Source organism: Pseudoliparis swirei, chromosome 18, assembly GCF_029220125.1.
Source record: "Pseudoliparis swirei isolate HS2019 ecotype Mariana Trench chromosome 18, NWPU_hadal_v1, whole genome shotgun sequence".
Lineage (NCBI taxonomy): Eukaryota > Metazoa > Chordata > Actinopteri > Perciformes > Liparidae > Pseudoliparis > Pseudoliparis swirei.
Genome location: NC_079405.1, coordinates 22188779 through 22201868, shown reverse-complemented (window position 1 = coordinate 22201868; position 13090 = coordinate 22188779). Strand labels below are relative to the sequence as shown.

At 44.5% G+C, this 13090-nt stretch overlaps 1 protein-coding gene across 7 annotated transcripts in view; it reads right to left on the bottom strand.

Moving 5' to 3' along the window:
• iqsec1b (IQ motif and Sec7 domain ArfGEF 1b) overlaps window positions 1-13090 on the bottom strand; it is a 208261-nt gene that overhangs the window by 18631 nt on the left and 176540 nt on the right. For 6 of the 7 annotated variants that reach the window (XM_056438397.1, XM_056438398.1, XM_056438404.1 and 3 more), the window contains one exon: window positions 188-467. In XM_056438397.1, the coding sequence (XP_056294372.1) occupies window positions 188-467 (280 nt within the window). Of the gene's footprint in view, window positions 1-187; window positions 468-5383; window positions 5475-13090 lie in introns of those variants that run through there. The other variant, XM_056438400.1, reaches the window with a different exon arrangement.

The following is a 13090-nucleotide window of genomic DNA, read 5'->3' as shown; positions in this document are numbered from 1 at the left end:
CATTTAATTTTGACCAGTTATGACATCACCCGACTGTGACTGAATTTTCAACTCTGTCTTTTCATTAGTTGGTGCAGCATCTCTCCCCGTTTTATTTCCACACAGGCTTACGCCTGGAGGAGATAATTACACGGTCATTTTTTACCACCCGATTTCATATTAACTTCATAAGGTGAAGTCTCCTCACCTGCTTGTCCTGCAGGTCCGCTGAGAGCTCATAGCTCTCCGACAGCGAGCGGGAGCGCTTGATGGCCTCCTCCTCTGCCTGCTTGCGGAGGATGGACTGGGAGTGTGGGAGCTTGGGTCGGCGGGGCCGCAAGTGGCCGGGCAGCAGGATGTGTCCGTAGAGCTGGTTGTCCAGGTGGTCGGGGCCCAGCCCGCCGCTGTGGGTCACTGGGATGCAGCTGTAGCCACCGCCGGGGTCCAGGGAGGCGCCCACCTCGCTGCCTGCAGCATCACCTTCCACACTGCAATGCACAGAGCACACCGGGGGTTAGTTCGCTGAGTCACAGTCCTGAGGGCACGCACTGCTTTGTGTTCCGGAGAGAGGCATGTGAGGATGGGGAGAAGTGAACTCTGAGACCTCTGGGAGGGGGCATGGATATGTTTGCTCTCTCTACACATTCCCATCACAATGCAGAACATCCTATCCTATTGAGCGGAAAGACTCTTCCACTGCATCTTGTTAAGAATAAATTAAACGCCCGTGCGTAATACTGAACTCCCAACAACATTATGAGCAGCTCCACATTCACAATCTCAATCACAACAGAAGGCACAATGTCAGGAGTGATTAAAGCATGCAAAACTAGAACGGGCACTCGGTAGAGCGCATACCTTCGCATATCACAAGATTGGGCATTGAATTATTAACATGTTGGCATTAGTTTTATGCCAATTGGATAAAAATTGACCACGCTATGGTAAAAAGAAGATTTTGACCTTTTCATGAACTTGACCTTTGACCCGATGGATCCCAAAATCTAATGAAATGGTCCCCGGATAATAACCAATCATCCCACAAAATTTCATGCAATTCGGTTTAATACTTTTTTAGTTATGCGAGTAACACGCATACAAATAAATAAATAAATAAATACACAAAACATAACCTTCCGCATTTTCAATGCGAAGGTAATAAATGAGCATCTTCGTCTGCTCGCAGCGGCACAAACGCCAAACCGGGGACAGCCGATTGGACGAAAACCCGGCGGTGTGGAGTGACGGGCAGCCGCGCCCACCGGACTGCAGCAGCTAAATGTCAACCGCAACTGAGACGCTGGTGTGATTAGCTGAGAGGGATTAAGTGTTCTGGACCTTGGACACAGCTCAATAACTACCACTTTGGGGAATCAAATGCCACTAGAAGGAAGAAAAAAAAACTTCTACCTGATCTGACTGCTGTCTGCTTTTTTTGAACATGCGAGATAACAATTTATCGGCTCTCGAGAGGTAGAAACCTTTGATTCTAAAGAAGTTAAAGAAGCCATTTTCTTTGGAGAAAAGAAGAAACGGATGGCCGTATATAGCAACACTTCAGTGTGTTTTATATATAGATATCAGTTCATTTCAATCAATTAGAAGCCAGCTCGGCAAACGACGTTGGCGGATGCGAGAACAAGCGAAGAAACAGAATATGTCCTCACAGCTGCATCCTAAACTTCCCATAATGCAACTTGTAGGTATTTCTTTGTCAAACACCTACATTGTGTGGACTCTGAGCCAAAGTTGAGAAACTGTCATCAGGTTTTCCTAGATTTTGTTATGTTTCCTCGGAGTCCATGAGACTAGTAAAATGACATATATGCAAAAAGAGCACACTGGCACGGAGTCTATCGGCATGAGTGGAGAGCTGCGTTCAATCGACCATCTGGCAGGTGGTTAGCATGGTTAGTGTGAGTAAGGCTTACTGCACTTCCCTCATCGATCGGTCGCACACAGCAGTGACTTACAGTGAGCAGAAGACAATAAAGTCAGTGCTGCAGGTTGCAGGCCTCTGACCTTTGATCAACAGCGCAGTCAATCAGGCCGAGAGAGAAAAATGTCTCACAATTATAAAACAAGTCAGGAGTAAGGTGACACTATTATTTGATCCTGGGCCCACACATCACTCATTTCCTAACTTCAAGTTGCCAGTTACAATCTACGGTGGAAATGTGAGCTTGTTTTTTTTTTTTTAACCTTAAAGCAACTGTCTTTTGCAAAATACGCTCAATATCTTTTAATTTTCTTTGTCACCGGCTGATGGATGAAGCGGAACGGCTCAGAACAAGGACATCCATCTGGAAGGCATCTATCACTGGATAACCTTGTCAAATAACTCAATCTCTGTGGTATAATGTGTCAAGGTTAGATAATAAAGGCTGAAATACAACCTCTCATAGGAAAGAGATTTGATGTCAAGAGGAGGTGGAATCAGAGATAAACGATGCCCGTCAATGGCGTGTGCAAACAGATTACCAAAAGGGTCCCAGCTTAATAGAGTTTACATTCAGTTTATATCATTCAAGCACAGTTGATATCCGGTGAACAAGAGAAAATACACATGCAAAAGCACGTCGTCCATTTTCTTGGCGAATGAGGACCTCGTTGGCATAATCTAAACCAGAGGTTGTCTATCATTTGTCATGTTATCAGCCGACTGAATGTGCATTATCAGTGATTAACACGACCACTCTTCACACCTCGGACGGGCCAAACTCCATTTACCAAAATGTAAAAGTGAATTGTTGTGAATCGAAACAAAACCACTTTATGGTCAGGCAAATTAAACCACTTGGTTACGTTCAGAAAAACATTGTGGTTTGGGTAAAAATGAGTCAGTGACTTAACAAAAGTACGGAAAAATACGTTGACTCTGGATTTCCAATGGGAACAGAGTTGCCCCCTGCTGGTCAGTAGAGATAATGCAAGTTTGAAGACACTTCGCATCAGCTTCACTCAGCAGAAAGGAAGGTTACCACCTGGAAACAGCCGTTGTTATTCTGTAGGTTGCCTTTGAGCTGAGTCTTAGTGAAGTAACTGACTGGCTGAGGCTTTGTTATGGGATAATATCTCTCGGTCGAGAATACGTTACCCCTCTCTGAATCCGACATCGTGAGCTCATTTAAAAAACCCTTTCCGCATCTTCATTCTCCTCCCCGTCAATCGTCTCGACACGTTTTGGATTCCAAAAGGAGCTCATTGAATCAGGCAGAACAAGTCCGTTAATTAGACTGAAAGGCGGGCCTTAATACGTCTGCTCCAGCAGAGGCCGTCTAATTGGAAAAAGTTTGTTGGTTTGGTTTGAAGGGAGGCTCAGCATGCTTGAAATGTTGCTCTCTGAGCAATGCAGGAGAAGGCAGACACCAATAAATGTGTTTAAAAATAAAATAAAAAACCTGACGTGACGACACAAACAGCTGCTTTTGGGAGGGCTAAGTTGAGGACGAAATACAAGAGACACTTTATACTTCAATATGTATGAGCCCACTCTTCTTCCTGCAGCACAGAGGTTGAGTCACCTCAGCGGTGATCAAATTCCCCTAGACTGGGAGGAGAGAGTGAGGTGACTTTGGTCAGACCTAACTGAGTCGACTAACTGAGAACCTTCTGCAGTCTGTGCCAAGCATTCATACAGCCTTATTAAAATTAATACCCCCGGCCCAAATCTAGTTTTACGGCACATGAGAACTGGATAAAAAGGTCAGAGGAGAAGGATTGAGAAACCAGAGCTTATAGAATATGTCGAGACAGAGAGGACCCTCTTGAGTACAAATTGGGAATGAACCTCGCATTAACAGAAAATTGGTTTGCCGTCTATTTCTGCAATGAGATGTCCTCATAATATTAAGAGAAAGGTTCTGGTTTTCATCCTGAGGTGAGACAGTACCACGCTTTCTACAAAGACTTCAATTTAGGTGTCATGTGTGAAGACACGGAGGAACCAAACTGCTCCCCGGGGAATGTTCAAAATATATGATTTACATGTGTCAAAAACAAGTGAACTTGGTGTCAAAGGGGCTTCACGGAAATACTCGTAGCAAAACTAGAGTTAGGTGTCGGAAAAGAGGGTGAAATAATTGGTCAGTTTGAGGAAAAAATTGTGAAATATGTGTTTAGGTTTAGGCAAAAAAACTACCTAGTTGGTCTTAGGAAAAGATGGTATTGAATACATCAACGTTGACTACTTTCACATGCGGCACAAACAGCAGTCTCCAGGGCGAAAGACCAGTTTAGTTTGACCCCCCCCCTGCTATATCTTCCCTGTGTGGGTTTTTACGGTCCCAATACTTCCCGGTTGATGAGTACATGGAATGATATACAAAAATTACAACGCATTAATTTGCGTTGGTATAGCCACGGCTGTAAGAGAACAGCCTGCTGGTCCACAGACATTTATAACATAGGCTTTAATTTGAATTATATGTAGCCCCCCATTCAAATTCCCGATTAGTTCAGCGACAACAGAGCTCCTCGAGAGCCCCAGACATGACACAGCGGTTTTCACAAAACATCTTTTGACTGGTAAATTAATTCTGGCAAGTGAAATGAGTGCCTCATCAATGTCAGGGATTACATCGACATAAAAAGCTGTGCACGTCACCTCCTGCCCTCCTGAGTTAGATTGCGGCAATAAATTCAAGAAAACCCCACAAAAAGGCTGTGGCGTACCATGACGGTGCATAAATTGCTGGCTGATATAATTTTAATGAGGTGTTTGTAGGAGAGGATGATGTGACGGATCCAGCGGACGGGAACCGGTGATGCGAGGACATCTCTGGTGCCAACACCTCGCCTGGAGACGCCCTCTTGGTGGCGCTGAGCGGCCTCGCCAAGTGGAGCCACTTCTCGCTGTGTTGCTTTGGAGTGGTGAATTAATTACTCAAACCTGCCACTCACACAAACCACATCCCTCCTCTGGTTGTCTTTGTTTTGCACTCACACTGACTATGATGCATTTTGTTCACGTTTGAGTAACTCTTCGGAATCCGTTTAAGATGATTAAAGTCAAGTGCGAAGGAACGCTAACATATGACTCAGCTCGGCAGTCACTTGTTTGGCACGCAGGCGGAAAATCAACGACTGACTCATCAATGGAGTACAATCCTTTGATGCATCCCAAATGAATATCATCAGCAGCTCTGGTCCGGCACAAAACCCACCACATTAGAGACAACTCATCCAATAAGGAGTAACAGCAAATAATAAATGCCTTCCCTATTGATCTCAGTTGAGTTTGGAAGCGGCCCCAGAAAAAAGAGGACTCATCAGTGAGATGTCCAAACTGCATCACGAAACAAATTCAGAGCCAAATCAGAGAGTAAGTCCATGTCGAAGAGCCATTAAAAGTAGCGACTTCTGCACGCACTTCAGCAGGCACACACACATACGTTGGGCTTACCAGCTGTCTGATTCCAGCTCAAGCAAGGACCTGTCCGAGGCACACTGCAGACACCACATGTTGCCTTCTTAGTCCCTCTATACTCCAGGCCCATCACCACCCTTCCCGCCGCGACACCATCCCCGGGCTTAAATGCAGCTCCTCACCCTCGGATACCTCTTTAGCTCTGGCCCCCTTTAGGAGCATTGTGAGGCGGGGCGTTCGCAGGAAGAGGGGAGGGAGTTCCTCCAGAGGAAACCGGGTCGTGTGGAGCCCCGCTGCCCCATAGATGAGGAGTGTCTTAATTTAAACAGGAAGGGGCAGCAAGTAAGAGGCAAAAAGGTCTGGAAGATTGAGCAAGATGGGCTTTATTTTTAGCATGAGACTCTATGCGGCGAGGAAAAGGTCTGGGGAAACCCTCTGGATGTACCACTTTAGCTGCAGGAATGTGAGCTTTACCTCAGTATAACTCTCAAGAGCTTTACATGGAAGACACATGCCATGTTTGCGAATCATAATCTGATAAAATGATAAACTGATTACGACAAGTCTTCTAATAGTGAAAGCAGAATAAGCAACAGCTGCTTGGCCAGTTGACCTGCTGAGCTATTCTTTAGGTTTATGGGGAATGTTTGACTCACATCCCCTCTCATCTTTGTGCTGATGTTCAGGGTGATAATCCCCCTCTATTCCCCTGCTTTGGCCCCCTATCCATTTCCTTATAATGACATCATTACCCAAACAACGGGCATGCGTCAAGTCGGCCAAGGATGTTATCGAAACCAAAGCAACCGTGCAGCATAAAGCCCGGAGATAACACAGCCAATGGGTTTGTTCTGGGTTGAGATCCGAAGGTCTGATTCTGCAGTGTAATCTCTGGTGATATATCTTCTGCCTCAAAGAAACTAATTCTTAACGACTCTATATAACAAGGAAAATAAACCTAATTACAGTATACGATAAGTGAGAGTGAAGAGAGAGCTGGAGCCGAATGCCTCTCCGATGGGCCATTACAGGGCTTAATCAAAAGGAGCTAAATGTTTCCCATATGGTGACGGTCCACAGAAAGTGTAGCAGAGAGGTGCTGAGAATGTAGATGTTTTAATCATAAAAGGAGTTAAGAAGGTCTCTCAGAGGACACATGTGGCCATGCATTCCTTTACTCTCCTCCATTCTGGAAGTGCAGCTCGGGCAACCTGGGGTTGTTGCTGGCCACTTCCCATCCCCGTACTTCGTTGCCTTTGCTTGCCCCAAACTCATCTTTGAATTCAGCCTTCATTCAGGTTCGGGTCGACACCTTGTACGGTTGCGACGCTATCATGGTGACAAAATCTGTCCATAGACGGACAGAAATATAAACACCTGGCAAAGAACTCAAAACTTCTCTCGTTCCGGGTACAGTACGAGTCTCTAGGACCACATTTGGCCAAGACTACACAAAAAAAACTACACAAGAGTTGCTGTTGTCGCTGGTAAAAAACAGAAGTGAAAGGTGAAATTGCTACAAAGTCTTAAGTTTAGCTTTATGTATACACTAATTAAAAAAACTTAGCCCGGCCTATAGCCAAGTCAAGGACAGTTGGTTCTCTTTAACAGAAGTTAACAGCCACTACATCAGAGCCACGACAGACATTTGAAAACAAATATGATCACTTGTGTCAAAGAGGTTTTTTAAAAAAAGGAAAGAAAAATAATCCAACATAAGAGTTGTTTGACCACTCAGAGCCACCGTAGAATCAAACGTCATCATCCAAAATGGCATCTGATAAAAGGAGTATGACAAAGCACTTTATGATAAAACAAAAACAACAACACAGAGAGGGGATTTAAAGGTAGATCGGTGCTGGTGATTGTAGAAGATCTTGGAATCGATGGGCACGAAACAAAGAGGGCATACGATTGTATGATTATACAATAGAGATTTTGCTTTAAGCAGCTAAACAATAGCTTTTAGCTAGAGTCGTTCATCCATTTGCCCCATTTGGCAAACACTATTTATTTATCTATTGAAAATCTCAATGTGCCACTTGTACATGACAAGAATATCTAAACACTTGAGTTGGCTAAAAATGACAATATTCAGTTGTAAAATATTGTCTTTATATTATTCTGTTATTGTAGTCATATGACTGTGTGCACTGTACTGATTGTTATGCGCTTACCTGTGTGTTAATTATCTATCGGTCGCACTTAAAACACAGAGGAATTCATGAAACAGTGTCTTCTTCTAGAGTAGTTGAAGACAAGACAACTCAAGACCAGATGGATCTTTTAAAAGTTTGTATTACGGACACACCTGTCTGCCCAGACCCCGAGTGGCACCAGTAGGAACAGGCGTCCTTGTATTAACGCCGACATCCGTTGCTGCTTCTCAGCAGGCTGGACGGCTTCGGTCCAACTATGACCTCCAGTGAACACCACTCTGCCTCCATCCACCATGTCCACATGTCTCCACCCCTCCCTGCTCACCGCCTCCTACATTCAAAGTGACAACATGTCACTCCCAAGGCGTTGCTACTTTTAACATATTGCATGAGACTGCTTCCTCTCCGGAAGGCACACAAATAGAGTCGTTTGACAGACACTGCATTTTATGCTCTGCTTGGTGAGTACATTGACCAGCCGCTGTGAGAGAAGAAGCTGCAGACAAATGCGTCTTGAACTTAGAAACACGAGGAGCTCACATTCTCAACTTTTGACGTATGTGCAATTACATGACTCCATATCCGAATACAGAGGCTGCACCATGGACCGGTTGGATTGTGACACAATATTTAATCCGTGCTCTCGAGCTGAAAGAGTTCATCATGGAACAATGCAAAATTTGAAGCAGGTTCCCCATCACAAGTGTGAGGCTGTTTCTCTAAATACCTTTGGGTTATCGGTTATCGGTACGCTCTACCATTGGTTCTCAATCTTTTTTCAGCGGTGTTCCGGTGTGAAAGATACTTTTTTCAGCCAAGTACCCCCTGACCAGTGGAACGCCTTTTTAGATTGAAAATTGTTTGTAAGACAGAGCGCTGTGCAATCAGTGTCTGATTTAACCCTTGTGTTGCCTTAGGGTCATTTTGACCCGAATCAATATTACACCCTCCCCCCGCCTATGGGTCATTTTGACCCGATTCAATGTTTCACCCTCCTGTTACCTTTATATTTACTAACTTATTTTACCCTTTGGGTTCAATTTGACGCCAGCAATTAAAACCTCCAGAACATTATTAGAATTAATATTGTTTTCCAAGTTTAAGTGTGAGGCACTTTATGTTTGTTTGTTGACTACCGAAAGAACACCGACATTAAACATTGAATGGGGTCAAATTAATCCTAAAGCGGGGGGAGGGTGTAATATTGATTCGGGTCAAAATGACCCTAAGGCAACACAAGGGTTAATACAGAATATATACAATCCAGTTTATGAATTTAAACTCATATTTTATTCAATGTTTAATAGTTATTTTAAAAAGGATTTAATTGCTCATTTAAAATATATAAAAAATAACCCCCCTGGAGTGCTTTTACGTACCGACATTTTAGAACCACTGCTCTATACCGTTATCAAGTAGATTCAATTAAGTAGGAAGTCTATTTCCGTTTCTTTGTAATATTCTTAACGATGACCAGCCCTGATGTCGGATGTACAACATGAGCGAATAAAAGATGACACCTGTGGTTCCGGGTGGCTAGTGAGCGTGTGTGTTTAACAAAGAAAGAAAAAAATCAGCCTTTATGTTTTCCCGGGTGGCTTTTAGTGTGTGCTTATTGTAGCTTTAAAAACAAAATACCTTTTGACCCAATTCTCTCTACAATCCATTTTGCCTTAATTACGAGCCGGAGGTAAATGTACTTAAACAACAGGCACGCTATTTAAACAACTTACTGCAGTCATTAAGGCTGTTTTCCATTACCCTCTACCAACTTGGAGCGAAGACTGCAGCGTGTTTCCACATGTGCGTAGGCCACACCAATAACAATGTCAGCACGTTTATAATTATCTCCCCCTTTGCACGAGTCATGTCCCGTTTAGAATAGGTGCATTTTGACATCAAAACAGAAGATGTAGGCAGCGACCCCTCCTCTGGCCAGTTGCATCGCCCCACACCTAAAACTGGTGGGGGCCCAGCCGACTGGCCGTGGCTCTGGCGGTCTGCTGCAAAGCCGTTTGGCTCCAGTTCAGCGCTGTAATTCCTGAGCTCAGAACCCACCCACGTGTGGCCTTCGAAAGGCAGGCCGTGGCCCTGGCCCTCTCCGCCTCCCAGAGCCTCTCCCCCAGAGAGAGAGAGAGAGAGAGAGAGAGAGAGAGATAAAAAGAGAGAGGATTAACTTAACCAACCACTTGCTCCAATGATGCACATGCATGTTGCTCCTGACCCGGACCTGTGTGGTATGCATATGCGGCCCACATCGTTAACTTAAAAGACAAACGCCAGCATCCATACATTTGTGCACCCTTTATCAATCACACACACACATACACTACCGTTCAAAAGTTTGGGGTCATCCAGACAATTTTGTGTCTTCCATGAAAACTCTTATTTATCAAATGAATTGAAAATTGAATAGAAAATATAGTCAAGACATTGACAAGGTTAGAAATAATGATTAATATTAGAAGTATTAATTGTGTTCTTCAAACTTCAAGCTCAAAGGAAGGCCAGTTGTATAGCTTATATCACCAGCATAACTGTTTTCAGCTGTGCTAACATAATTGCACAAGGGTTTTCTAATCAGATATTAGTCTTCTAAGGCGATTAGCAAACACAATGTACCATTAGAACACTGGAGTGATAGTTGATGGAAATGGGCCTCTATACACCTATGGAGATATTTCATTAGAAACCAGACGTTTCCACCTAGAATAGTCATTGACCACATTAACAATGTATAGTGTGTATTTTTGATTAATGTTATCTTTATTGAAAAAACTGTGCTTTTCTTTGAAAAATAAAGACATTTCTAAGTGACCCCAAACTTTTGAACGTTAGTGTACTATAAATCCAGCAGGCTGCAGGGTGTGGAGCTGGCAGACGAGGATGTGGTGTTGATGACCACATTGCATTCGGTCTGTTTGGTGTTTATGTTCCGTCGTGGTCGCACCAGTGACCAGCTAGCAGTTATTCAGCTTATCGCTGCTAATCCTCCAGCTGTAACTCTTCCTCCACCCTGTTCCCGAGCTGTCCATTGGCTCCGGCGCCAACACGGCACGTAATGTATATCGTGTCTCTACGTCACCTCGCTGAAGTCCAAATTGACCAGCTGGTGCGAGTGGGGGAAGCCGGAGACAAATGTGTCTCGCATGTTTCGAACTTCTGTTTCACTGGGCCTTCCGAGGGTAGTTTGAGTTCATGAATGATATTAACCTGCATAATATATACAATCTATTGTGCAGGTTATGTGTTATTCCCCTGTTCAGAAAGGGGTGGTGAGGTCAATGCAATTCGTTATTCCTCATCCGTCTCTTTCGCCTCAACTTTAATCAACACAGATGCCCCCATCCTCTCCATTTCCACTCAATCCCAGTCACTTCCTAGTTTCTTCATTCTAGTCCCTTCTCGCCATCTCGAGGCCGCGGTCAGTCGGGGCCACTCCAGGTGACCGATGAAACAAAGTCCGGACACTAGGCATTAAAACGAACCAGCCAGATTGTATTACTAGACCAGATTATCCAAACCGCATGGTAAAACAGAAAGTAAGCAAACCTGTACTGTCAGTGAACATTCCTCACTCCTCAGGGGAACCGCACACGCCTACTGTAAATACGGTCGATCAAAGTTCAACCAGTCAGTCAGGATTTGTGGACACAAATGGGAAATGGTTTGTGCAGGGATTTCCAGGGTTCATTTGAAGACGTTTGAGACCTTTTTTTACGACTACAAAGAATGCAATTAAATAGCAATGTCATGTTCGTAATAACCAAAGTATGAGACAAAACAAGTATGAGCGACAAGGCTTAAGAGTTGCTTTTTTTTGTGCTCACATCTTTGTCACTCGGTTCCAGCTGGGGGGGGGGGGGGGGTGGGGGGTTGCGAGTGACTTTTTCTTTGCTCCATCCCGATGCGCGCAGACCGGCGTCGGAGCTCTGCGGCGACCACTACGGTCATGGAAAACCTGGAAAAGTCATGGAATTCTTAAATGGCTATTAGCAGGCCTAAAAAAGTAATTGAAAAAAAAAATCCCAAAATATTTGGAAAACTAATGCAAATTTGTTTTATTCAAATTTTAATTTACACGGTATATATACGGTATGCTTTGGAATTCTCATTGTTAGTTTAAATACCACATCTTCTCACTTTGTCACGTATAGACAGAGTTTTCACAAAATGTTTAATCATGGAAATTTGGTTTAAAGTCATGGAAAGGTCCTGGAGACCCACTGGTCAGCATGTGATGAACCTGTTCACTGGTCATGTGGATGAACCTGTTCACTGGTCACCATGGTGATGAACCGTCACAAACAGACTGACAGCTTTCCTCTCCTGAGCAGTGGTCCCCATGTGGACCGGCCCCCTGAACAATATCAGAGACGCGTTACGAGTTATTATTTTTTTCACCTGGCCCGCTGCCATTGAGATTGCAGTGAGACGCGGAAAAAATGTGAAGTGGTGCTCTTCTCAATAAAACGTCTTTGATGGACGTGTCGCGTCTCGGCCAATCAGCGTTCAGATGTCCACAGCGTTTGGGAAGTTAGGTTAGCTTGAATGTTAGTCCACTACATCTGCTGCTGTCACGCTGCACGGTGTAGCGATACTAACAAAGTACCCGTATGTTAAAAACGATGTGATTTAGCATATTTTTAGTATCGATACTTCATTAAAAGAGCGATCAGAGCGCACGCGCTGCTCCGCTCCGTTAAATGGTGTCTGCACGCGCAGCGCTCGCAGCGAGTCGTGGCTTATCTCCGTTGCCTTTCTCCATGGAAAAATATTTTCCGCTATCCGCCACGGAATAAATAACCACGTTTTCTACGTTATACTCTTGTGGAAATGCCACACACGTCGTGACATGTAGCGCCCTGGTGTCTGGGTTCATAACGTCACCCGGAGGCGCACTTAGCTCCGTGAATGTCTCCACTCTCCGACAACGTGAATGACTTCCGCTTCCAGCGCCACTTGAGCAGCAGCAGCCAATTAGATTTATCAACAGAGGAGCAGCTCAGCGCTGATTGGCTCTCACAACGCAGCATTCCGTCTCTCGCTCCGCTCTTGTTTCTCCTGCGCCGCTCTGCGCTCAACTCAACTTTGTTTATACTCCGTGACTTATTGAGCGCTGTAATAATCGCACGACAACTATTTTAATAATCGATTTTTATCGATTCGTTGTTGCAGCCCTAACCCCTGCATTCAAACATTAAATAGCCGAGAGTTTTTTTTCAGCGTAAGAAATACGATGTGTGGCGGGAGTGCGTGAGTTAAGACCGAAATGACACTTGAGAGCCCTGAGAATGTTTAATATTAATTATTACACCATTAGACCACCATTACATTTTTCCTCTCGCGCACCCCCTGGAGGCAGCTCGCGCACCCCTGGGGGTGCGCGCACCACACTTTGGGAATCCCTGCTCTATGACATGACACCACCTTATTAATAAAACTCACACTTAGTCTTGTGATCTAAGTGTGATTTGGTGACAGGGTGCAATCCGCCAGCCCCATCGTCTCGAGGTTAGGTGGAGGTGTTTCGGTCTCGGATCGTGTTCGGGCATAAAGTAAGTCCTGGGCCGAAGTGATTCCT